This window comes from Protopterus annectens, chromosome 5.part0, assembly GCF_019279795.1.
Source record: "Protopterus annectens isolate FY-2018-M chromosome 5.part0, PAN1.0, whole genome shotgun sequence".
NCBI classification, from domain to species: Eukaryota; Metazoa; Chordata; order Ceratodontiformes; family Protopteridae; genus Protopterus; species Protopterus annectens.
The window spans coordinates 822,651,014-822,677,967 of NC_056735.1; the positions used below are offsets into that span (position 1 = coordinate 822,651,014).

The following is a 26,954-nucleotide window of genomic DNA, read 5'->3' on the forward strand; positions in this document are numbered from 1 at the left end:
ATTACAACATCCACCTTAATCTCTCACTTAATCGTATACATCATTAAGGAAGGGAGCCGAGAAAGCACCAATAATATAAAATGAGCAAACGTTTTAAGCAATATCATACCTTACTTGATCTGCTGAAGGCAAGAACTTCAGGTTATCATTTAATAGACAGCAAAGCCAGATAACCTTGGAAGTGGAGTGCACCACTGGAGGAACACTAACTCTGGAGAGTACCAACAGTCCGATTTGAAAAAAAATGGCCCAAAAAACACACAGGAGGGTTGGGGGAAGGGAGGAGGAGCAGAAGAGCAAGGCAAGATGAATCTTTGGAGAAGAAAGGTAAGCAAACAAAACACACCCATAGGACTGGGAGGAAGGAAAGAGATGAACACAACATATCTACTGAAAATAATAGGTAGAGCACCACCCACACACAGAGGACTGTGTGCTTTGTTAATCAGACTTGAGAAAGCACTATAAATATGTTTTCCTCACTTGGGTAGCTGTAGATATATATACAAATTGGCCAAAGAGCTATAAATATGCTTTCCTGACTTAGACAGATATAGATACAAATTAGCCAAAGTGTAATAAATATGTTTTCCTGACATGGGTAGCTATACATATAGATACAAATTTGCCAAAGTGCTAGAAATGTTTTCCTGACTTGAGTAGCTATTGATAACTATTTAAACTTTTCCCAATTTGTATCTACTATTGTCTCTAGATCTTTAAAAATGGTGCCACACACAATACACAAACAAAACAAACTTGTGTTTGGAAGCCATTAATCAAAAACTTCAAGTTTCAATGCTGAGACTACCCCATTCACAGTTCAAAAAATACTCATCTGTTGAGAAGCAGAAGAGCACAACTGACTGCCAAGGTATCATGACCCAGACAAAATAATAATATTTTCAAGTGGTTTTAAGATCTAACATAAGCATATGTCAACACAAATTATATACACAATATGAACAGCCCCTGTTAGAACAGCACCAATATGAGAATTCTGTGCACATGTATGCAGAAGACAATACTATTATGGAAAAAACGCCACTCTGCTTTGTAGTTAAGTAAGCCAATAAAGACCATTGCCAACTTGCATGTTGCTGTTAAATACTTAGCCAATGTTATGTGGGTGGTTATTGCTACAAGGGAATAAGTGAAAGCATTTTAATCTGTAAACACTCAAGTATGATGTTGCACTTTGTCTGTTCCTTATTTTTAAATTACTAACAAAAATTAAATTTTTGGAGCAAAGATACTTTTCAAAAATTTCAGATCATGCAAATGGGATAAGAAGCCTATACTATACAATTAAAGAGAAAACAAAATAAAATCACTTTATTTTATCAGACAGATTACATATAAATAGACACTTATTTGTGCGTGGGTGCAAGAGAGATTTTTCCACAAATTAAAATTAAGTATCTTCTGAAAGACAACTTTCTGGCATCTGAAAGAATGCAATTTATGTAGTAAAAACATGATGCAAACTGAAATACCAGACTTCAAAGAGCATGATGTTGATGACTGCTGGGTTAAACATTACATTTTTCTCATATGCAACTATATAAATACAGCAAACATGTCAGAAACTGATCAGACTGTTCCTAATAAGGGACTTCATACCTGAGACTGCAATTTTCTGTAAAGCTCTGAAAATAAAGCTGCATCTGCCTCTCGTCTCTGTCTCACAACTAGAGAAAAGTAAAACCAAGTTTAATATATTGAATATGTTAGGACAATTTTTGGCAGTTTCCTTTAATGTTTTTTGTTGCATTTAAAACACTGTAAAACTAAAGATAACAATCACTGCCTGTTCACAGGCTACAGCATAAATGTACAAAATGACAGCATTCACAACATGCAGCAAAATTACTTTTGTTACTGTGTTTTTACTTACGTATCCAACTATGGAATACTTTGAGTACACACACACGCGCACACACACACACACACACACACACACACACACACACACACACACACACACACACACACACACACACACACACACACTACTTACCTACTTCATTTATGTATCTTTGCTGGGTGACTGAAACTTACATTTTATATTTCTGTAGAAAGTTATTTCACAAAACACACAACGGTGGTACAGCAGATAGCATTGTCACCTCACAGCAAGCGGTTCCCTAGTTTGATTCTCAACTAGGGTGCCTTCTCTGCAAGTCCTCCCTGTGTTCGCGTGGGTTTCCTCTGGGTGCTCCGGTTTCCTCCCACATTCCAAAGACATGTGGAAAGTGGACTGGGCACTCTAAAACTGGCCACAAGTGTGACTGCACGTGTGTGTGTGGTGTGGAAGAACTACCGTGGCAGGGCTAGCCACCCAGTAGTGTAAATCTTGGCACTAGATGATTGCCGGAGTTGAAGTAACACAGTCTTTCATGCCATGAAAGATCCAACCCTATCTGCTCTCCTATTCCTTCACTGAACTAATGGTACATCAAATACTTGTTTAACGGAACTAAACCTTTATAAGCAGATAAATAAGACACATTGGCATGACAGACTCGCACCTCAATATATCCCGGACTCTGAAACAAACTTCCCCTACATGTCAAACAGAGTAGCACCCTTGCCACCTTCAAGGTACACCTAGAAAACTGGAATGCAGTCTCAAGTTCTCTTCCAGTCTATCTTGTCTGCCCTCCTTGAGGCTAGAGGAAAATTTTGAATAGCTTTTCTTGGCTAAGCTTGAAATGGTCTGCAGACCAACTACCTGGTATTTAACTATAAAACTATCAAATGAAGATAAAGTTGTTTATGTGTCTTTCCACCTGGAATAATCAGCTCTATTTTGTAGCAGAGACTCTTTACTTAGTATTCTATAAAACTTGCTGAAGTGCTTTATATGGTTATTACAAAGTTGTGGTCCTTTTTGCTATGCACCACCTGTAGTCTTACTGTGACATTTGGGTGCTCCTGTTTTGCCATTTAGTTTGCAACAAATATGTAAACACTGGGTCTATAACTATTTTTCTATTTACCCATCTGTCTCTTTCTCTTTACCCAAGATACCAGTCCAACTGGGGAAAACATCTGTCTAAATATCTATATCTACTGACACAACTGCTTTCTAGCTGTATGTGTATCCATCTTTCAACTTACCTGTCCTAATTTAAAAAAAAAAAAAAAAATACCACCTGGATGAAAGGAAACAAAATGAGGTTACTGAATATGGGCACACTATCAGCTTGCTTTACTGCACAGAGCAGAAAAAAAAAACTTATCGAAAACATATGATCTGTATTCCGAATCTGCAGTTACACAAATATCCACTGGTCCCCGTTACGGTTCATTTTCAGTTTCCCAGGATTTCCTTTATTGCTTTCTCGCCAACTATTTCATTGGCTTTGAACCAACCACGGTAGTTTTTCAGCATTACAATTTTTTCTTTTGTAAGAAGTCAAATGAATTACTTACCATCTGCAATATGACCAGAGTTCATAGTGAAATAGGTGAATACTAGGCTAACTGCCATGAAGGGCCAATTTAAGCATGGCCAAGAAATGGAGGTTAGAATTAAACCCTTTACTTTGTGTCTGTAAGGTAAGGACCTTAACAATTATGCCAGATCTATTGATCCCCATGTAGTTGAAGTCCATTCCCCTGAGCTGCAAGCCCAGCATACTGTTGGCTTAGGCAGCTGCAAGCCCAGCATACTATTGGCTTTGGCAGCTGCATTTTAATTCTTTGCCTAGTGGTTAAAATCAAGACAATCAAGGGTCACCTATAGGTGGGACTCCACTATCTCCAATCCAACCTGGCCTCATACACAAAGTAAGTATCTGGATAGACCAAAATTCCAACACAGGACTGTTTAGAACAATCCCTTCAACTAAATAATTTTATTTCTAAAAACAAAATAAATCCAGTTCTAAATCCTTCTCATTCAATAGAGAGACTGGTTCCTTATCATTCCTTTTATAGGTTTTACTGAGATAAGCTCTTTCTTTCTTTTAGACTTCTTCATATCCAGTTCTTACATCTGAAATTTCTACAATCATTATGCTACCATAAATACTGTTACAGAGAGGGAGTAGTACACTGTGTGACAACCTACCTGACTGGCCTTTCCCTTACTCAGAATGTAGACATCCATTAGGATGTTTAACCCATCCTCATTTGAATGGGGATGCTCACAAGTAGTGCTTGGCAAGCCCGTATGTCCAACCATTGGAACTATTATGTGTTGCTAACCTCCAATTACTTTAACGTTTGCCCTTTTTATGTATAAACACACACACACACACACACACACACACACAAAAATCAAAACTGAGCAATTTTGCATGCGTGGCTTCCATACTATTTTTACAAAATGGTTTACATTTTTTTTTTTGTAGTTAACAAACCTACACTGTTTTAATGAATATTAATAAATGTTCACTATTTAAAAAAACTTTTTAAAATTTTAAACTGGAGAAGGAGGATTTATAACTGGATTTATTTTGTTTAGAAACAAAATTATTTAGTTAAACTGATTGCTTTAAATACTTGAACTCTTAACAATACTGTGCTGGAAGTGGTTTATATCAACTCCAACAAATATAACTCTCGCTCTCTCGCCCTCTCTCTCTTGTTCCAGCCCTTTTAAGAGCACACCCCAATTTATAACATGTGTCTGTGTTACCTGATCCCTAAATGAAACGGCTTACACTTTTCTGCAGCAATACTTAGCTACCATCTGTCTGCCCAGTCTTACAGCTTTATTAAATGCCAGCTAATGTACACCGCTCCTTCATCCAGTGTTAGAAAAATATGTATTAGTAACATGCATGCTTAGTGCATTCGAGGGTTAAAAGAGTCAATACATTTATTCTGTTCACACTGCATGAATCTGCACAAGCTACTAGAGACATTCCAATCCTGTTATGTCAAAAATATGTGCAGCTATGATCTGCTTATGCTTTGGAAATTAACAGGAAAGCATTTGATTTCTGCTAATGTCATGAAAATAATAATAGGGGTTTCATTTCTACTAGTGTCATGAGACTTACAAAGAGTTATTGATTTTCTGCTTATGCCGTGAGAAAGTACACAGCTGCTGAAGCTATTGATAATTAAAACAAAGGCTGCTTGAAAGTATAAACCGTAGTCAGCATTACTTGTACCTAAGCTAGAAATGTACCTTGAAATGTAACACATATATATTAGAACTGCACAATTGAAGAATAGAAAGTTTGTAGTGGGCAAAAAATAAGCCCCAAGGCCAGGTTGTTTTTTTCAAATGTTTTTTATAATCCAGTCATGTCAGCAGGAAATCCAAGTAACATTTTCTGTAGAGTAATACAGAAAGCTGTGTCTAACTACATCAACCATAGAAAAGTAACATTTCATAGAACTGTATAAAAGTAGCATACTGCTTACTAGTAATTTAGACAAAATCCTGTATCTGCATGTTTTGTCTCCTTGCTGCAAGTAATAAAGGGTGCCTTACGTGAATTGGTCTTTGACGTTTTTTCCTTTGACAGATTGGTCCTTCGAGCCGGAACCCTCACTTCATCTCGGATCGGAAGGGCCAGGTGGTTGAAACCGTATGGGGAAGAAACCAAATCGGTTCTTCTTATTTGAAAAGCCCTCCGACTGAACTGTCGTGCAAAAGAGGCCAGCCACTTTCTGATCTGCAACTGAAGGACGGGTCTCTACGAATCAGGTGATCAATCACGTAGGCTCAGGTAAGGTGAATCTACTTTTTTCTGTTTTCTGTTTTAGATCAGGGACTAGATTTGCATTGTTTTTGTCAAGACTGTATTTTACAAGTCAGGGACAGGAAAGATTACTGTCTTGTCATAGATCAGGAGAAACAGAATAGGTAGGCAGTCATTCTGAAGAGACTATAACAAAATCCGTGGTACCACGTTAAAAATAAGAGAAGTTACGTAACAATCAAAAAGGGTAGAACAAAATGGGCAATAATTGCACAAAAAGACCCCAAAATCCACTGTTAACCAAAGACGCAAAATACATGCAGTCACAGCACGCCGACAATATTAAATATTATTCAAAATGGGTTAATAAATATGAATTTGACAGAAAATTAGAAAAATCCTCGCTTATCAAACTTGTCAAGCAGCTCAAAACCGATTCCAAAGGTTGGGTAAAAAAGCAACGCCAATTAGGAATTCCTCAGGCACACAGGTGGATTGAGGAAGTAAACCGTAGGGAACAAAAGAACAACAATTCAAAAACAATGTTTTTAGATGGAGGACAATAACTTAGTAATAGCATCGGCTCCTCCACCTCCCTTACCAGAATATGAAGCAAGTGAACAAGTTAGTCCACCCCCACAATATCCTGTTGTCACTGAAAATAGAGACATTGTATTTATTAGAGATCCCATCGGGACCAGGTCTCGAACACGGGCAGGTAATTCAAATGAAGGCATCGAGTTATATCAAATGGTTAAGAATTCACGATCTAGGAGTGAAGAAGAAATATGCCCACTTATAGAAGTACCTAATCTTCAGGCAGGACAAGACGGTCAGGACTCAACTATTTTAGTGTATAAACCCTGGACTCCGGAAGATATCCGGAAAGCCACTGAGGGAATTCCCCATCCAAAAGTTAATTTTAGAAACTTCTCAGAAGATTTACAAGGAATGAGGCTGAGTTATAACTTAAACGGACAAGAGGTAGAAAAAGTAGTTAGACAAATTGTGGGACCAGATTGGCACATGATTAGTGGCAACTGGAAACCCCGTGACGCTGCACACAGGCCCCTCCCACATAGCAGCACAGAACTAGACAACAAAAGAAAAGGTCTTACAGACCGCATCTCTGAAAAATGGAAGCCTAGGGAAGACTGGACTTGCATTAATCAATGCATCCAACAAGAAGGTGAAACTATTGACCGGTATTATGCCAGATTATTAGAATGTTTTAAAAACCACTGTGAAATGCAGGTTCCTGAAGATCAAACACAAGATTCCCCATATGATTAGCAGTTAAAGAATGCATTCTTAAAAGGCAGCATTGCACCCATAAGCAGTTTTATTACAAAACACATGGTAGACCATCGTACAAGCAGGTTACAATTGTTACTTGAATATGCTAGGCATACCGAAAGGCATTTTAATCGCAAAAAGAAAAAGAAAGCTTGAGTATTTTCTGCAGAAGATGAAGTAGAAGTTTATGTAGTACAGTCTGGGAAAAAGGGCAAGAAAAATGCACAGGGAAACAAACAATCTGATCAGAGGACTTTGAAGGGCAAAAGAAAAGGGGTGAATGTTTCAAATGCGGTAAAAAGGGACACTTGGCAAGGGATTGCAGGAAAAACAAGAAGGCAACCACGGAAGACAAGGAGGGTGAGGACTGACTATATGGTAGTCAGGAATCACTAGAAGGGGATAGCAGAGAAAGGACAAATGAGAATGTGATAGAGGGGGTAGAGGATGTGACAGAAGAGATAGAGGAAGTGCAAGAAGTTAGTGATAGTGAAGAAAATGAAATATTAGACCTAGCTTTATTGAGCCTGGAGCTCTATTTAGCAGACACAAAACCAGAAGTTACGCTCTTGGTAGAAGGGAGGGAAGTCAAATTCTTGTGTGACTCAGGGGCGTCACGAACCCTGATACATCCCTCCAAACTGCCAGAAAACACAGAGTCACCTGATTACATACTGGTAAAAGCAGCTAATGGACAGCTGTATCGGGAGCCCCTCTCCCGTAACATTGCGATAACTGATCCTATTTCAGGATTGACTCAGAATAGCAAAACTGATGTTTCTGCAAAATGCCCAGTAAACCTCTTGGGCAGAGACCTCATGCAGCTATTTGGTATAGCAGTAGTTCCAACCATGCAGGGTATGGAAGCACAGCGACAAATTGATACCTTTGCTGTGCAATCGGAGGATGAAATGTTTTATTGGTACAGCCAGGACTTGCTTACGACTGGTTCAGGGGCTGTGACCGGAGAGTTAATGAATGTAGCCATCAGCAAGTTCCCCTCCCTTGACATTGATAAGCAACACTTGTTGCACTGTACCCTGTATTATTGTAACACAACAGGACCTGATAAGGAATATGAGCAAGAATTGTTTAAAAATCATGCAAACAGATTAATATTACGTAACCTGTACTGGGACACAGAAGGGAACAGTGTAGGCAGCTGATCATTGCCCCAGGAATTCTTTGCACTCTATAAATCTAATCAATTACCACATGTTAGCTTAATCAAGGACAAAAACATAGAATGGGCAGACCTAGGAGAAAAAGTCACGAGATGGGAGAAACAGACAGAATTAGAACTGTCAGAACAGGGAATACAAGTACAGAAGTTGAATTGGATAACTCAGACCCACCCAGCTGTACACTTGCAGTCTAGCAAGGACAGCTGATTAGCACTCCTATTAAAGGAGGAAGAGAATGCCTTACAAAATATACCAGAAACTCTCTGGTCAACAGGGAAGTCAGATGTAGGACTTATTCGTACAGTGGGACCAGTTACTATCACGCCAAAGTCAGCATTCAGGCCACAAAAAAGACAGTATCCATTAAGAAAAGATGCAGAGGCAGGACTCAAACCTATCATAGCAGCTTTACTTAAGGAAGGGGTGCTGGTGGAATCTTCCGATTCACCATGTAACACACCCTTATTTCCTGTTAAAAAAGCAAATGGAGAATGGCATATGGTCCAAGATTTACAAGCTGTAAATGACGCAGTAATACCAAGGGCACCCACAGTGCCAGACCCACACACCCTGTTGAATGATTTAAAACCTCAACAGAAGTATTTTTCTGTGGTAGACATCAGCAATGCGTTCTTTTCGATACCGATACACCCTGACAGCCAGTATTGGCTTGCATTCACATTTCAGGGGAAAAGGTATACATATACGCGACTACCACAGGGGTATTGTGAAAGTCCAACAATATTCTCACAAGAAATGGCAAGCAACTTGGCGGGATTTACCCCACCAAGAGGCAGTCAGATTTTACTTTATGTTGATGACATCTTGCTGCCGGCCCCCACCCAGCAAGATTGCAAAGAAGACACCATAGCGCTATTATGATTTTTAGCCGCTGAAGGACATAAGGTAAACAAAAATAAACTGCAGCTTTGGAAAAAACAAGTCAAATACCTAGGATATGTAATATCCAAAGAAGGTAGAACATTAGACGAGGACAGAAAAGTAGCAATTTTGCAAGCACCAAAACCCACTACCAAGAAGAAAATGGATGTCCTTCCTGGGAACAACTAATTTTTGCCGGAGCTGGATTCCAAACTATGCCTTGGAATCTGCACCTCTGACTGACCTGATATATAAAAAGCCTAAGGCAGCACAGGATTTGTTCCAATGGACACCAGAGGCAGAATCTGCTTTCTGCAAACTGAAACAGTTAATAGCGTCCTCATTAGTTCTGGGATTACTAAACTACCATAAATGTTTTTTCCAAACTGTAGATTGTAAGCAAGGTTATATGACATCAGTGTTAACACAACAGCATGGGGACAAGCAACGCCCCATTACTTCCTATTCATCACAACTAGATCCAGTGGCACGGTCCTTTACCTCACTGTGTACAAGCAGTAGATGCAGCTGCAATGGCAGTACAGGCTTCGGCCTCAGTAGTTTTATTCCACCCTCTCACCTTGAGAGTGCCTCATGCAGTCGCAATTATTTTACTGCAAGAGAAGGTAGCATATCTTTCCCCTGCTAGGCATCTTTCCTGTATGACTATATTGTTGAGCCAACCTCACATGACAATTGAACGATGCACGACTTTGAACCCTTCTACCTTGCTCCCAACCCCTGCAGATGGCACACCACACCGCTGCCTGCAGGTAATTGAGCAAAAGACACTACCTGGAAAAGATCTCACGGATGTCCCCTTGGATGATGCCGTGGTGACATACTACGTGGATGGTTCGTGCAAAAGGGGTCCTGCAGGACAGAACCTAGTAGGATATGCAGTAGTTTCTGACACTGAGATTATAGAAGCAAAACCTTTACCACACAACTTACCTGCACAGGCAGCAGAACTGACTGCCTTGACACGGGCATGTACCTTAGCAAAGGATAAAAGTATAAACATTTTTACTGACAGCCAGTACGCTTTTTCTACTGTACATGTTTTTGCGCAACAGTGGCAAAAGTTACCTCAGAAAATAGCTATTTGTAAATAAACAGCTCACACCAAGCAACAAGACAGGATTTCAAAAGGTAATAAGAGAGCTGATACAGCTGCAAAAAAAGCAGCTTCAGAAGTATTTCTTTTAAATGAGGAACTACAACCCTCTGAGATTTTAGACTTAGAAATGTTAAAGACAATGCAGACACTCACTATGCAAGCTGAAAAACAAAGATGGGTAAAACGAGGAGCAATTCTCGAAAAGGGGTTGTACATCTCTAAAGAAGGGAAACCGATACTACCATCTAATTTGTTTAGATATGCAGCTTTGTTGAGCAATGGGCAGTGCCATATCTCAACAGGGGGGATGGTACAGCTGGTGAACCAGGTGTTCACAACGTACGGATTTACAAACTACTCTAAAAAATTTTGTTTGATGTGCCAAATTTGTAACAAACATCATGCACAAGGGGCATTAAAGCCCAAGCAAGGGAGTTTCCCTACACCACCATTTCCGTTTCACACTATCTGTATGGATTTCATAGAATTGAACAAATATGAAAATAAAAAGTATTGTCTTGTCATTGTAGATATGTTTTCCAGATGGGTGCAAGCCTTTCCAACCAAAAATCCAGATGCAGTCACAGTGGCAAAAGTTCTTGTCAAAGAAATCATCCCTATATTCAGCATTCCGGAAAGGATCTACAGTGACAACAGTACACACTTTGTAAACCAAACCATACAGCAGTTAAGTAAGCATTTTGGCATTTCTTTAAAAAATCATTGTGCATACCATCCGCAATCTGCAGGACTAGTTGAGAGGCATAATGGAATATTAAAGAATAAATTAAGAAAATTAATAGCCGAGACAGGAAAGAACTGGGTGTATTGTTTGCCCCTGGCACTGTTGAGCATGAGAACTGTTCCGACTACAAAAGGATTGACTCCTACACTGTTTGGAAGGGCTTATTATACACCCAAGTGGAAACTTCTCATGCCCACAGACCAGGAAGCTGACTATATACTAGCTGAATATATGACAAATTTGTTGAATTCTAAACATCTGTTGCAGTCAAATTCTGTTTCAGATAAAGAACAAACCGAAACATCGGAAGTGGCAGTAATCCCAGGGGACTGGGTTTGGGTGAAAAACATTAAGAATAAAAACTGGACGTCACCAAGGTGGGAAGGTCCATACCAGGTGCTTCTTTTGACACCCACTGCAGTCAAAATTACAGAGCAAGCCTCGTGGATCCACCCGACGCACTGCAAACTAGTTAAGAACTTTGAACTGGACAAAAATCTTACCTCTCCATCGGGGCCCTCAGCACAAAAAGTCTGGCTACAAAGGGGGTTCAGATCAATAGGACTGATCCGTCTCAACCCAAGTGAAGAAACCATCGGTGCTGAAGGTCCTATTAGGGCAGAGAGTAAGATCACATGTCAAAAGCAAAAATGATAGAATCCAAAAAAATCCAAATAAAACTACTCAGAAGAGTCGGAGAAAACAGGAATGCAGAACAACCATTTCCTCAGAAGTATTGCATAACCATCCTGTTAACTGTACTAGTGAATAATCTTTTTGTTGTGGCCATTCCTTTTCCCAGCCACACAAACTGAACTGAATAAACGTGAAGAGTTGCACGTAGAGTGGCACCCAAATTTCAAAACTTACCAGGCAATCAAATATGTGTATGCTGAGACCTTCAATATTTCGAATTGCTGGATTTGCACAGCTTTGCCAACAGCATATGGGGGGGTTATTGTTAACTTCAGTCCACCTAGGAGCCAACAAGACCTGGGAAAATTTAGTCTATGATACATCAGATGTTACATCACAAGATAAAGTAGCATTGCACTTGTCTGTTCGATAATAGGGGACTGTGTGTTTTTACAAAAATTATACAGTTCAGGTGGGTTGGAGCAATTGCAATGTGACTGTTCCCTATAGATGCTACAATAAAACTGATACCACAGGTTCCTATTGCAACACAAGCTATGATTCATTTTTTGAACCGATGCATAGGACAACTGATGAAGTAAGACATAACGCTGACCTTTATAAACAACTGATTATAGTTGACAAAAAAAGTTTCATCCAGAACAAGGACATAGTAAAGTTACTACCAAAGTAGAGGACTGTTATTTTGTATGTGGTAGGAAAGCATACAAGTGGTTACCTGAGAACTGGTCCAGCAGTTGTTATTTGGGGTACAGGGTTCCAGCCATACGACACACAGCAGTTTTGCCTCAGGGGAAATTTGAAATGTTCGATGAGAACTCAAGAAACCTGTCAATCCAGTGGGACAGATCAATGCGGGCTGGAAAAACCATCATGCTGTGGGTATAGGGAAAAATGGACTGTCGCATATGGACTTGGGTGATGCCATCATCTCGTGAGCAGGTATACTGCCAGCATATGGAGCAACAAAGTCAATCTGGGAACTGAGAAAACTGTCTAAACTTCTCGAAATAATGAGCAATGCAACCTTTTCCGCACTAGAACTGGTGACTGATGAACTGACTGCCATGAGAATTGTAGTGCTTCAAAACCGCATGGCTCTCGACTTCACCCTAGCGGCGAGAGGAGGTACTTGCACTTTAATCCAGGAGGAGTGCTGTTCGTATATTCCTGACCACAAACACGAGATAGACAATCACCTTGAGGTAATTCAGCAAGTGTTGGCAATGACCAAACCAGGACCAAATCAATTGACGGACTTTTTCCAGAGACTGTTTGGGGGGTGGGGCAGTATCCTGATGAACATCCCGATTGCCATCTGTGTAGGAATGATCCTACTGGTGGGTATGTGTTTGCTGCTGCATCCCCTGCATGAAAAGACTGATTAAAGACTTTATAGACGTGTCAGTTTCAGAAACCTTATACCAAGGTGCTGAACTTGAAGAACTGTTGAAAAATTGAAAATGCTTTCGTAAGTTTAAACTGAATGACTCTCTTAACTGCAAATCCTAAGTAGGAAGAGGTTAGGGGAAGAAAAACTGTTTATGCTTATTTTGAAAATAGAATAAAAGTATTAAAAGGGGGGAAATGTTAGAAATATATGTATTAGTAACATGCATGCTTAGTGCATTTGAGGGTTAAAAGAGTTAATACATTTATTCTGTTCACACTGCATAAATCTGCACAAGCTACTAGAGACATTCCAATCCTGTTATGTCATAAAAATATGGGCAGCTATGATCTGCTTATGCTTTGGAAATTAACAGGAAAGCATTTGATTTCTGCTAATGTCATGAAAATAATAATAGGTGTTTCATTTCTACTAGTGTCATGAGACTTAAAGAGTTATTGATTTTCTGCTTATGCCGTAAGAAAATACACAGCTGCTGAAGCTATTGATAATGAAAACAAAGGTTGCTTGAAAGTATAAACCATAGTCAGCATTACTTGTACATAAGCTAGAAATGTACCTTGAAATGTAACACATATATATTAGAACTGCACAATTGAGGAATAGAAAGTTTGTAGTGGGCTAAAAATAAGCCCCAAGGCCAGGTTGTTTTTCTCAAATGTTTTTTATAATCCAGTCATGTCAGCAGGAAATCCAAGTAACATTTTTTATGTAACACATAGTGAGTTTTAAATCTGAACATGTCAGCAGGAAATCTAAGTAACATTTTCTGTAGAGTAATACAGAAAGCTGTGTCTAACTAAGTCAACCATAGAAAAGTAACATTTCATAGAACTGTATAAAAGTAGCATACTGCTTACTAGTAATTTAGACAAAATCCTGTATCTGCATGTTTTGTCTCCTTGCTGCAAAAGTAATAAAGGGTGCCATATTTGAGCCTTACGTGAATTGGTCTTTGAAGTTTTTTCCTTTGACACCCAGCATTTCATGCATTTTCGTCTTTTCCTGTATGCACCTGCATTTGGCCCGCTATGCACATTAAGAAATCTGTGATTTTAGGATTGGCAACCAGCCCCAGCAATACTGACGCAAGTCCAGGAGGGTTAAGAAGGTGGCTGATAAAGCCAGTGTGGATATGGGGCACTGAGGGTCAAGACCGTACAAATGAGGGGACAAAAAAATGCACGGAAGGGTAAGCAACATGCAAACTCTGTCAAGACACAAACAAAGCTGGTCAGTATCCCACCTGAAAAGATGATGGCTTCCAGCCACAACTACCTGCTACCAACATAAAGACCTTGCTCCCAAGTTCTGGGACACAGGCAGCTGTGTGATGTGACCCACATTCCAAAAAGTTGGAAGGGATTCAAAAAACTTAATAGGCAGACCTGCATCTGGGAGTGACCAACAACAAAGGAAAACTTATGTAGTCTTCTGGTATAAAGTGTTTTAGACATTTGTCTGTCAAAAACAAACTGAAAGGGACAGGCATGGATGTACGAGGGAGCAATTTACACAAAAGAAAGAAAGACACCAGTATCAGATTAAGAAGGGCAAAATATGCACAATGGCATCAGCAAGCAAAATTTCTGTCTCTACTTAAAATTTTCTGCCATCATCTACTATGCAATAACAGACATAAAACAGTCAATCCAGGACAATGTCACAAGAAGCTAAAAGAAACACAAGAGAGTTAAATGATTGAAAAAGTACTGAAAAGAACAGCAACCCGAAGCAGGGCATATGAGTGGAATGCCACAGAAGTGTAAATCTGGGTCAGGCAGCATTCAAAACAGGGGGAAGCATGGACTAGCTTGCTAAAAATGAAAAACTAGCCAAGCTCAGTGGAAAGAAGACCACTATTCAGTAGAAAAGTACAGTTGCTGCTTTTACCCATCACAACAGTTGTTCAAATTCCTCACTGCTGCAGTAGCCTTTAAGCTATACAGGTTGTGTCCTGCCCAGGACCCAACAACTGGCCAGATTCCAAAAGCTCTAGCTCCCCTCCACCCCAACCATCACTCTGACTGCTGATTTGACAACTCTGTGGAGGGAAATTAACAGTCAGAATGAAGCTTTCTTCAGAAAGTACAGTTGTGTACCTACCATAAATGTAGATGTTCGAGTGTATTCACTGTTCCAGTCATTACAACTGGGTTATCCTGCTGGCAGGCTACCAGCAGTCGGTCTGAATTCCAAAGTCCTGGTCCGGCGTCAGTTGCTGTCGCCTCCTCTCTGACGTCAGTGCGCCAGGGGTATAAAAGATGCAGCCGACGCCATTCCCTTTTGTTTTTCTTGCCCCAAATGTCAGGTGCCCCCTAAAGGGTAGGTTAAATTATGCCAATAAGCATGCATGCACTAAAGAAAACTTTTCCTTCATCTACAAGCAAATACACCACATAGGTTGTATAGAATAGAGAAGTACAGATAAGTCCCAGCAAAGGAAAGGGGGATGGTGGGTGGGTAACCTGGACTGCAACAGTGAATACACTCGAACATCTACATTTATGGTAGGTACACAACTGTACTATGTTCATCGTGTTTCACTATTGCAGTCATTACAATTGGGTTGAATCCCAAAGTTAAGGTTGGGAGGCTGGGGGCTAAATAGGATTAGGAGAGGCGATGAGGCCCTGCAGAACTGCAGTGGCAAAACTTGCCCTGGATTTAGAGTAGAGAGGTAAATGATAGTGCTTTGTAAAAGTGTGCACTGAACTCCAAGTTGCAGCCTCTAAGATGTCTTTGGTTGGTACTCCTCTGAGGAAGGCTGCTGAAGTGGCTGCTGCTCTGGTTGAATGGGGCCTAATGCCCTTAGGCACTGATTTGCCATGCTGTGAATAGCAGAAACGAATGCAGTGGCCTATCCACTTTGAAATAGTCTGCTTTGAGATAGCCTTTCCTTGTAATCCTGCAGCATATGCCACTACAAGTTGTTCAGTCTTTCTGAAAGCTTTGGTTCTGTGCAAGTAGAAGCACAGCTGCCTGCGAATGTCCAAATAATGCAGAAGTCCCCCACCCTTATTCTGTGGGTTTGGATAAAAGGTAGGCAAATGAATTGTTTGATTAAGGGCCACACTGGACACTACCTTAGGCATAAATGTCGGGTTTTTCCTCAGAGAAACCCTGTCAGGATGGAAAATGATAAAAGGTTCCACAGCCATGAGTGCCTGTAACTCTGAGACTCGTCTTGCAGAGGGTATTGCAGGAGCAGTGCTGTTTTCCAGGATAAGAATTTTATATCAGCTGTAGAGGCTGGCTCAAAAGGAGGCAGTGTGAGTTTTTCCAAGACATAATTGAGGTCTCATGCAGGTATCGGTGCTCTCCTTGGAGGTCTTATATTTTTGGCCTCTCTGAGGTACTGCCTTAGTAATGGATGAGAAAATATAGGTGGTTCTGTGTTATAATGAGCTGAAATGGCAGAGGCATGAATCTTTATTGATGAAAAGGATAGGCCTTTGTCCAGCATCTCAGTTAAGTATTGCAAAATCTGAGGAATGTTTGGTACAATTGTGTCAATTCCTTGTGTCTGGTTCCAAGCACAGAATCTCTTCCATTTGTCTACATAGGATTTTCTGGTGCTAGGCCTCCTGGCCTCCAAAATAACATCCATCATCACTTTAGAGAGAGAGGTGTGATTTGTATGGCTACATTATCCGCCATGCTGCCAGATTTAAGGTCCTGAGTTGGCTGTGCAGGATCTGACTGTTTTGTTGGGTCAATAAGTGAGGAATTTGAGGCAATATCCAGGCTGGGCATTGAGACAAGCTCTTTAGGATTGGGTATCAGTGCTGGTGGGGCCAGTCTGGGGCAATCAATATCATTTTTGGCTTCTCTTGTCTGACATTTAAGAGTACCTTGGGGAGGAGAGGCAGTGGAGGAAATGCATATACTGTTAGGTTTTTCCAGCTGAAAGATAGAGCATCCACTTTCCATGCTTGCTTGTGATAAGTCCTTGTGCAGAATATCTGTAGTTGGCAGTTGTGAGGGGAGGCAAATAGGTATATGTCCGGGCATCCCCAGTACCTTGTTATCATGCTGAAGACTTGTGGATCCAATTTCCACTTGTGGGGATCCATTAGGTTTCTGCTTAGTTCATCTGCCAGAGTATTTATCTTTCCTGGCAGGAATTGTGCTTGTAGATGTACTTGGTAAGTCAATGCTGTATCCCACAAAGTCATGGCTAGGTCTGCAGAGGGGGTAGGAATGTGTGCCTCCCTGCTTGTTTATGTACCACATGACTGTGGTATTGTCTGTCTTTATCAATAGTTGTCCTGGATGAAGTAGATCCTTGAAGGCTGTCAGGGCATTCTGAACAGCTAGCATCTCTTTTTGATTGATATGTAGATGCATCTGGCTTGCGGACCATGTGCCCTGAATACATCTTCCTGCCATGTGGGCCTCCCAGGCATAATCTGATGCATCTGTTGTTAATGTCTGCCTGGCTGTGGGTAAAGTGAATGGCTGTCCCTTGTTGTGGTGACAGGTCTTTGCCCACCATCGAAACTCCTGTTGCAGGCAGGGAATGAGGGTAATTATTGTTTCCAGGCTGGGGCAATGTTGAGTCCAAACACTTTTTAAGATACCATTGTAGTTTCCTCATATGCAGTTTTGCATATGGAATTAGCAGAATGCAGGATGCCATGAATCCCAAAGCCTGCAGAATTTTTCTTGCAGATAACTGAGTTTTTGTTGCCAACATTTTGAAATAAGTAGTCCGTTGTCTTTGTTTGTCTGGCGTGAGATAAGCCATCTGGGCAGCTGTATTTAAGCTTGCACCCAGGAATATTATCTCTTGAGAGGGTACTAGTTTTGAATTCTTTTCCTTTACTGTGTATCCTACGCATGTTAGCAATCTTTTTACAAACGCCAGATGCTGTAGTAGAATGTCCTTGTTCTCTGCTTGAATAAGACAGTCGTCCCAAGTAAGGATAAATTTGTATTCCTCTTTGTCTGCAAAATGCAATTACTGGTGCCAGGCATTTTGTGAAAACCCTGGGCGCAGTAGATAAGCCAAAGGGCAGTGCAGAGAATTGGTAGTGCATTCAGCCAGCTATAAATCTGAGGTACCTTCTGCATGACTGTCTGATTGGGACATGCAGGTATGCCTCTTTTAGGTCTAAAGACACAAGCCAAGCCTTCTTGCCCAGCATGGGCAGAAGCTGCTACAGAGTCAACATTTTGAATTTTAGAATATCCAGAAATGTGTTTAGAATAGACAGGTCCAGTATTGGTCTCCAGGCTTTGTCCTTTCTGGGCACCAAGAACAGTCTTGAGTAAAATCCTAGTCCCTGCTCTTGTTGTGGTACTCGCTGAATGGCCCTCATGTCCATGAGGGATGAAACTTGTTTTTGTGCCTCTGCCCATTGGTTGTGTGGCAGGTCTGGCATACTGTTTTTCCTTGGCAGGGTGTGAAAGTGGAACCTGTAGCCTTGAGACATTATATTCAAGACCCATTTGTCCTGGGTGATCAAGTGCCAATTTTGTGGAAAAAGTGCTAGTTTTCCCCTTAAAGGAGATACCAGAAGGTAAGTTCTTGGTGCTGGCAGGGGGAAGTCATTGAGACTGTTTTCTGTACAGCTGTGATTTATCTTCTCCACTCTTGGAGGTAGAAGCACCCCATTGTTTAGACCTGTATGAGCCTTGGGGCTGGGATCTGCCTCTGGTGCATCTGTATCTGCCTCTTTGTGGCCTGTCTGACACTGGAAAGGACCAATTCTTTGTAGGCCAGTTCCTGCTAAATCTGGGAGGCTGTACCTGTAAGAAATCCTTCACTGTTTGCATAGATTAAGCTTTGTCCTGCATTTTCTTCAACACCTCTTCTGCTTTAACACCAAACAAGGTATCATGCTGTAATGGAGCATCTAATAACTTTGCTTTAACATGATCAGGCAGATTCTGTTCCTTTAACCAAGCATGCCTCCTAATGAAAGAACCCGTAACAGCAGCCCTGCAGGAGGCCTACAGATAATCAAAACCACATTGCAAAGTATGCTTTCCCACTTGTTCAGCTGCATGCAATAAATCCTGCATTTCTTTGTTTTCTGCACATTCAGAATTTTGTCAACATTTTCTCTTTAAGCAGTGACATAAGGTATTGCTGATATTTAAGCAAATGAAACTGACAATTTAAGGCCCTTACGGCCAAAGTAGCAGAAGTGTAAATCTTTTTCCCCCATCTGTCCAGGGCCCTTGAATCCCTACCAGAGGGGATAGGGTTATTTGTAGTGGAAGCCTTGACCCCCTTGGGACCCTGAGAGATAGTTTCTGGGTCAGCAGCTGGGTTCTGGGTTTTTATAAAGAAATTTGTGTGAAATCAGGAACCCTGTAGTATCTGTCTGGCTTAACAGGAGCAGGTGGTAGAGAGTCAGGAGACAGACCGGACTCTGAAAATACATCATCTACAATATCTAAAACAGGAGGAATAGCAAGGGGCCTGCTCTGAGGTAATAAAAGGAAATCTATGAGCCTTTTCTTAGATTCTGAGTAATCTTGGCTCTCCAAGTGGAAGTGCTACCTCATAGTATGCAGGGTCTCCCCAAAAGAATAATCCTCAGGAGGAGAGGCTGAAGGGATAGATTCTTCAGCATCAGAATCCTCTTAGGGAGTGAAGAGAGTATTCCTGTTCAGAAGAGGAATCAGAGGAAATGGAAACCTGATCTGAAGATGCATATTCTGTCTCTTGCCTAGGCCTCTTATCAGGAGGGGGATGGGAACCACTGATCAAAGTAATTAGGTCTTCGGCTATTTTAAGCATCTGTTATTTAGGCATGGAGGCCTGTCCAGGGGAATGCTGTACTTGTTTCTTTGCCTTTAGAGGTGCTTTAGTCTTTGTTTTGAAGCTGAAGTCATTTTCACATAACTGTGTAGGCCTGAAAACACCCTCAGAAGCCGATGCCTGCTCAGCGGCTCCGGACCCATCTGAGGGAACAGTTTCCGAGGGTCCAATACCTTGAGTTTCCAGCGGCCTAGTCGGCTCCACGTGGGAGTCGGAAGCGGCCTGCAGCTCTGAGGTAGAGGGTGTCAGGGGCTGTGAAAGCGCCTCACTGAGAACCAGCGACTGGACTAGCAGAAGTCTCATGGTCGGTTTTGGACCTCGGATGCCTGTCCTTTTCTTTGCGCTTTTTATAAACTCCGGCAGTCGGCTGTTCCGACGGCATTATATAATTAAATCTTCTGCCAAAGTAATGAAATGCAAAATCGAACAGATGCTTAATAGTGCGTTGGTTAAAACTAGCACAAAACCAACAACTAGCAACGTCGTGGTCAGGGCCTAGGCAAGGAATACAGTAAGAATGAAAATCCTTATGAGGTATTTGCTTCCCACAAGAAATACAATTATTAACTTTTTCTGACATAGGTCTGGAGCAAGAAAAAAGTTTCCCCAATGGGGTACTTAGCTTTAATAAAGACTTCAGATCTGAAATTCGAACTTGAAAATATCAGGAGTCGGCCAACCGGCACTTGCGAACTGCTTTTGCTTCGGGCACCGCACGGCAAGAAAGACAGAAGAAAATGGAGTCGGCTGCATCTTTTATACCCCTGGCACACTGACGTCAGGGAGGAGGCGACAGCAACTGACGCCGGACCAGAACTTTGGAATTCAGGCCGACTGCAGGTAGCCTGCCAGCAGGATAACCCAATTGTAATGACTGCAACTGTGAAACACGATGAGCATCTTTCCTGTTCATAAGTAAAAAAAAAAAAAAAAAAAAAAAAAGGAGCTTATCCGTCCTGAACTTCAAAATTTTGACTGTATTACATAAAGTAACTATATACACAAAAAGGAGGATGGAAGGTGGATGCGGCTACTGCACAACGGAGGAATTTGACCATATACTGTTCTGAGTAAGTGCAACTTGCACAACTGTACTATGCTCATCATTCTGACTGACACAGTAGCTTTTATTCTGCATAGGTCAATTACCAAAGCAGGAAATTGATCCAGGAGCCCCTGGAAAAATGGTCCTAGCAAAGCCTATCCTGGACTTAGAAAACAAATCCAGTTTGTAATGCCTCTTAAAAGTATGTACAGAGAACTTCCTTTAATGCTTCTGGAGTCCACCCCTTTCCAATATGCCACTGAAGAACCCAAGGTTCTAGACTAGCAGAATATGCCTCGACACTGCCTGAAACTGGTTTACCATAGTAGGGATAACAAAAGGCAACAGCTGAAGACAACCATCTTAAAACAGTCTATTTTGACATGGGTTGTCACTTCTTTCTCCCAACATACGAAATAAACAGCCGATTTCCTCTTCTAAAGGATTTGGTTCTGTCAAGATAGCACCTGAACTGCCAATGCACATCCACAGTATGTACAACCCTTCCTCCCTCATCCTTAGGATCTGGATAGAAGACCTGGAGATTGATGGCTTGATTCCAACAAACTCAAACAACTCTGGGCATGAGCGAGGAATTTGTTGTTAGTGTGACCCTATATCCCCATGAAAGACTAGACAGGAATCATCCACAATGTGAGCTTGCCACCCAGACACTCTTCTTGTAGATGTCAGAGCAATCAGAAATAGAAGTTATGTTCTTACCATAACGTTCCATGTTAGTTGTCTTCTTCTCGCCTTCTTTCTTGCTGGATGGGTTCGGAGCCGACCTCGGCTCCGACTCGGCCACTCTAAAAGCTCGAGAGTTGGATCCACTGGCTCGAGGCTCCCCTTATATCCCACAATGCTAGGCGGTATTACCTCAGATCCCGTTTGTAAGCTAGGCCCAGCCAATAATAAAAAAAACAGAACTACTGGAATGGGAGAACCCACCTCTACAAAAAGGAAGGGAAGAAGGGGACCTGAAGCCTGATCAAGGAATATATGCACAGCAGAGCATATACCTATAGCAATAGAGGTGGTAGAAAGAGAGGTCACAATCAAACTCCTCTAGGTCTGTCCAGGCTAGGGGGAAGGAGGGTGGGACGCAAGAAAGAAGGCGAGAAGAAGACAACTAACATGGAACGTTATGGTAAGAACATAACTTCTATATGTTAAGTTGTCTATCTCGCCTTCATTCTTGCTGGATGGGACCGGTCCTAGCACCTTGTCCCGGGTGGCCTATCGGAACAGACTCTTGAGAACAGTGGAACCAAAGTTAGCTCTATGTCTAGAAGCTAAATCCAACTTATAATGAGAAATGAAAGTGTGAGGAGTAGCCCAAGTAGCCGCTGCACAAATGGTGTCAATAGGCAGCCTGTCTTGGAAGGCTATAGAAGTAGCCAAAGCTCTGGTGGAGTGGGCCTTAGGTTTGTTAGGCAGCTTTTGGTGTCTAATTTCATAAACAAAGGAAATCAGAGATGTTAGCCATCTGGAGAGTGATACCTTGAAACTGAAAGTCCCTTTCTGCCTTCTGCATAAGAGACAAACAACTGGTCAGTTTTTCTGATCTGTTTGGTCCTATCCAAATAATACCTTAACTGACGATGAACATCTAACCAATGCAATTTTTGTTCAGACCTGTTAGAAAAGTTAGGAAAAACACAGGAGGTCAATGCTTTGATTTAGGTTAGACGAGAGGCTACTTTAGGTAAAAAGATGGATTGGTTCGTAAGGACACCCTGTCTTTATGAAACAATAGAGACGGTGGTCGACTGCTGAGTGCATGAAGTTCTGAGACCCTTCTAGCTGAAGTAATGGCTACCAGAAAGAGAGTCTTCCAGGATAGCAATTTCAATGAACAGGAAGCTGCAGGTTCGAAGGGGAAGAATCAAAGATGTGAGAACTAAATTAAGGTCCCAAGAAGGAGGAGGATTTCTTATAGGAGGTCTGAGAAGAAAAACTCCCTTCAAAAAAGCTTTGCAAAGCTTGTGAGACATGATGGCAGAATCTGAAATGCCCACATGAAAGTTAGATATAGCTGCCAATTGGACTTTGAGAGTAGAAGGAGATGAACCTGCGTGAAAGAGTTCAGCTAGAAAATCAAGAACTATTTGGATGGGAGCAGTGAAAGGATCTAAGTCCCTTCCTTGAGCCCAATAGGCAAAACGTTTCCACTTACCAAGATAAATCTTTCGAGTGGAAGATTTATGGGAAGCTATCAAAATATCTCGAACAGTGTGAGATATTTGAGGAAGCCTGGCTAAGGTTGGAACTGGAGGAACCAAGCAGTGAGGTTCAAAGATGGGAGGGAGCGATGAAACTGACCCGACTGATGGATCAAAAGATCTGGAACTAGGTCCAGATGCCAGGGTTGCTCCAACAGAAATTGATGTAGAAAGGGGAACCAAACCTGTCGAGGCCAGTAAGGAGCAATGAAGATCAATGAGGCCTTCTGAGCGATAGCTTTCTGTATCACTTGAGAGATTAGTGGGAAGGGAGGGAATGCATACAGAAGTCCCCGGGGCCAAACTTGGACTAGAGCGTCTCTGCTGGGCTGGCCTGGTAAGTGGAAGAGGGTGAAATAATCTTTGCACTTGCTGTTTTGGGGAGTAGCAAAAAGGTCGCAGCAAGGCTGACCCCACTTGAGAAAAACTTTCTCCAAGATAGAATCTTTCAGAGACCACTCGTGAGGCATGAGGATAGCTCTGCTCAACTTGTCCGCGATAAGATTGGACTTCCCGGGAATGTGCGTTGCTATCAGAAAACGCTGAGAAGAAATCACCCATTGCCACAGTCTGAGTGCTTCTCGACATAGGGGGTAGGACTTGGTTCCGCCTTGTTTGTTGATATACCACACTACAGACATGTTGTCCGTCTGAATTGCTATCATTCCCAAGGGAAGAGAGTCTTGAAGGGCTTGCAACGCTAAAAGCACTGCTCTCATCTCTAGAACATTTATATGCAAGTGGCGTTCGATTGGTTGCCATATGCCCTGGACTGTTCTGCCCTGATAATGCCCCCCCCACCCGATCAGGGAGGCGTCCGTTGTCACAGTAGCAACCGGAGGGGGAAGGACAAAGGGTCTTCCTAGGAAGAGCTGGGGGGAAGAAATCCACCAAAGAAGATGATTCCTGCATGCTTGCGTAATCACAATGGTGTGGGACATCGGAAGTTGCTGGTACGACCACTGTGTGAAGAGCATCCATTAAAGGATTCTCATGTGAAATCTGGCTAAAAGAAGTAGAGGGATAGCAGCCGCCATAATCCCCAGTACTTTTAGAACCAATCTGACTTTGACTCTGTTGCTGTGGAATAGAAGGGAGACCAGTTTGTGTATGTCTGCTATTCTTTGGTCTGTAAGTCTTGCAGACATGTTGACTGTATCTAGATGTGCCTATGAAGGTAATAACACGACAAGGCGACAAAACAGACTTTTCGCAATTTATTGAGATACCTAACTTTTGAAAAATGCGAAGGTGTAGTCTCTGGCAATCAGAAGAAGATGCTTGGTAGGAGCTGTGAGGAGCCAGTCGCCTAAGTATGGAAACACCTGGAATCCTTGACGTCTCAGATGAGAAGCTACCACTGCCATGCATTTGGTAAACACCCGGGGCAGTGGTGAGTCCAAAGGGCAGGGCTCTGAATTGAAAGTGACTGGTTCCCAGCCTGAAGCGGAGGAATCTCCTGGAGCGTCTGTTCATTTTATATGATAGTACGCATCCTGAAGGTCTATAGAGCACATCCAGTTTTCCTTTCCCAATAGGGGTAGGATGGATTGTAGCGTGACCATCCGAAATCTTGTTTTCTTGACAGACTTGTTCAAGATACTGAGATCCAAAATTGGTCTCCAGTCCCCTGTTTTCTTTGGAACCAAAAAGAACCTGGAGTAGATTCCGGATCCTTGCTGGTCTGCTGGCACTGGCTGAATGGCTCTTTTTGCAAGCAGCTTTGAAATTTCCAATGCTGCTAGATCCCTTCGAGCGGGTGGAACATCTGGAAGGGATTTTTTGGATTGGTTTGGAATGCGAAAGAACGGAATGGAATAGCCTTCGGAAATGATGGACTGTACCCACTTGTCTTGAGTTAGGGATCGGCAGGCTTCTGGGTACAGTGATAATCTTCCCCAGACTGCCTCCGAAGGTGGACAGTCGGGCAACACCTCAGGGATGTTGGAAGGGCTTATTGGAAAAGGTTTCTCGATTGCCCTGGTTCTGCGGACCCCCCCCCCTGCCTCTAGGGCGACGTCTACCATTATTGTTCCCCCCTCTGCCTCTAGAGGGGAACCGACTCTGTGCGTCAGGCAAAGTTCCTTGAGATTGTTTGCGGAACCACATCTTTCCACTTTTCTGGCCTTTGGGGTAAGGTCTAGAAGGAGTAGAAAAACGGACTCCGACGGCAGAAAGAGTTTTGCCATCTGTCTCGCACCTTGTCAAGGTTTCTTTCACTTGAGGACCAAAAAGAGACGATCCATCAAACGGGGAATTAGTGAAAGACGTTTTAAAGGGGTCCGCAAAATTACACAGCTGCATCCAGGCATGCTGGCATAAGGCCACACCTGTCCCTGCAGCTCTGCTCGCTCCATCAGCCGCATATGAAAGGAGGCGCATGGTGGAGTTAGCTATAGAATTTAGGGTAGCCAGCTGAGTGTTCATCTTATCCTGAAAACCCGCAGCTGTAGGATCCTTTAATATCTCACTCGCTTCCTTGATCAGGTCTCTTTGAAGACGAGTGAAATGACAGAGGTAGTTCAGCGAACGCATAGCAAAGGTCGCTGACGAAAACATCCGCTTCCCGTACCTGTCCATAGACCTAGATTCCTTGTTAGGAGGATGGACAGGCACCGAAGGATCAGCTAGCTCCTTCTTAGTGGCAGCAGCTACCACCATAGCATCCACAGAAACTCCCTTAGTCAGAAATTGCTTATCTGCTGGTGCTGTGATAAACTTTGAAGGTCTCCTGGGGGTAGGGTCCACAGAGACAGGAGCTGTCCAAGCCTTTTTAGCTACCACCTGCATGAGGGGGTCAAAGGGGGGGGACACCCAGGAGGTGGAAGGGCGAGAGCCAAATGCCTCAAGATACACAGATTCATCCTCCGAAGGGTTAAGGATTGGCCAATTTCCCCCTCTGTTTCAGGATCTCTAGAATGTCTGCAAAGGAGACATCTTCAGAAGGGGAACGGGGGGAACCCTCGGAATCCTCTAAATCTGTGTCAGAGGTGACAGACTCAGGTGAGTCTATGTGCTTCCTCTTACACTTTCTCTTCCTAGGGGGCTCCCCTGCCAATTCAGGAGAGGCCTCGGAAGAGGATGAGATCCCCACAGGGGATTCTTGAGGAGCTGGCTCTCTGCAGTCTGGGATGAGGGAGTGAGTAGACATAACCTGAGGCACCGAAGAGGGAGGGGCGGACAGAGCCGACTGTGGAGTTGAACCAGGTTCCAACACACTCCGCATGACCTCGAACGCACCTCTGTCAGGCAGAGCCAGAGGTCCCCGCTCCGAAAAGCTGAAAACCTCCCTCGGCACTGACAGCGATGGCTCCGAGGCCGATGTCGGAGCCGAACTCACCAGCGCCAAAGCACCGAGAGGGAGAGCGGGGTCAGACAAGGGTCCGATGCCACTCACCCCCTCGGAGCCGACGAGGGAAGTCCGGCGCCGAGATTCTTCCAAGGAAGAAATCGGAGCCGACGACGGAGCCGAAGACAATTGTATCGGCTCCGACGGTATCACAGTCTCGGGTCCGAAACGCCCCGGCTCCGAGCTCAAAGGAGTCGGAGGAGGAATATTCTGAGAAATAGGGTTGAGCATCGACTGATGAGTCGGGCTCTGAAGCATCTGGGCCAGTGCCTCGGACTTAAGAAGTCGACTCACTACCCTCTGAAGGTCATGGTCCGAAAGCCTCGAAGACCTAGAGGAGTGCGATCTATGGCTCCGTTCAGACAGCAGGGGAGAAGCTGGAGCCGAATGAACGGAGCCGAGGGACGGTGACCTTGATCTCTTCCTAGAGGTCGGCTCCGAAAGCCTGATCGGAGCCGACTTAGCAATTTTCAAAACCTCGGCTCCGGCCGGAGCCGAGGGAACCATCGAAGTGGAAGTTAGAGTCTCATCAGCTCCAGCCGGAGCCGATGCAGGAGTAGACTTAGAAGTCTTAGGTGCCGACTCAGTAACTGGAGCCG

General features: G+C 42.8%; 1 protein-coding gene across 1 annotated transcript in view; it reads right to left on the minus strand.

Moving 5' to 3' along the window:
* The window catches only part of TUBGCP3 (tubulin gamma complex associated protein 3), a 1,295,126-nt gene that overhangs the window by 1,157,809 nt on the left and 110,363 nt on the right, over positions 1-26,954 (minus strand). The window contains exon 3 of the mRNA XM_044072631.1: positions 1,624-1,691. Coding sequence (XP_043928566.1) covers positions 1,624-1,691 — 68 coding nt within the window. The remainder of the gene's footprint in view (positions 1-1,623; positions 1,692-26,954) is intronic.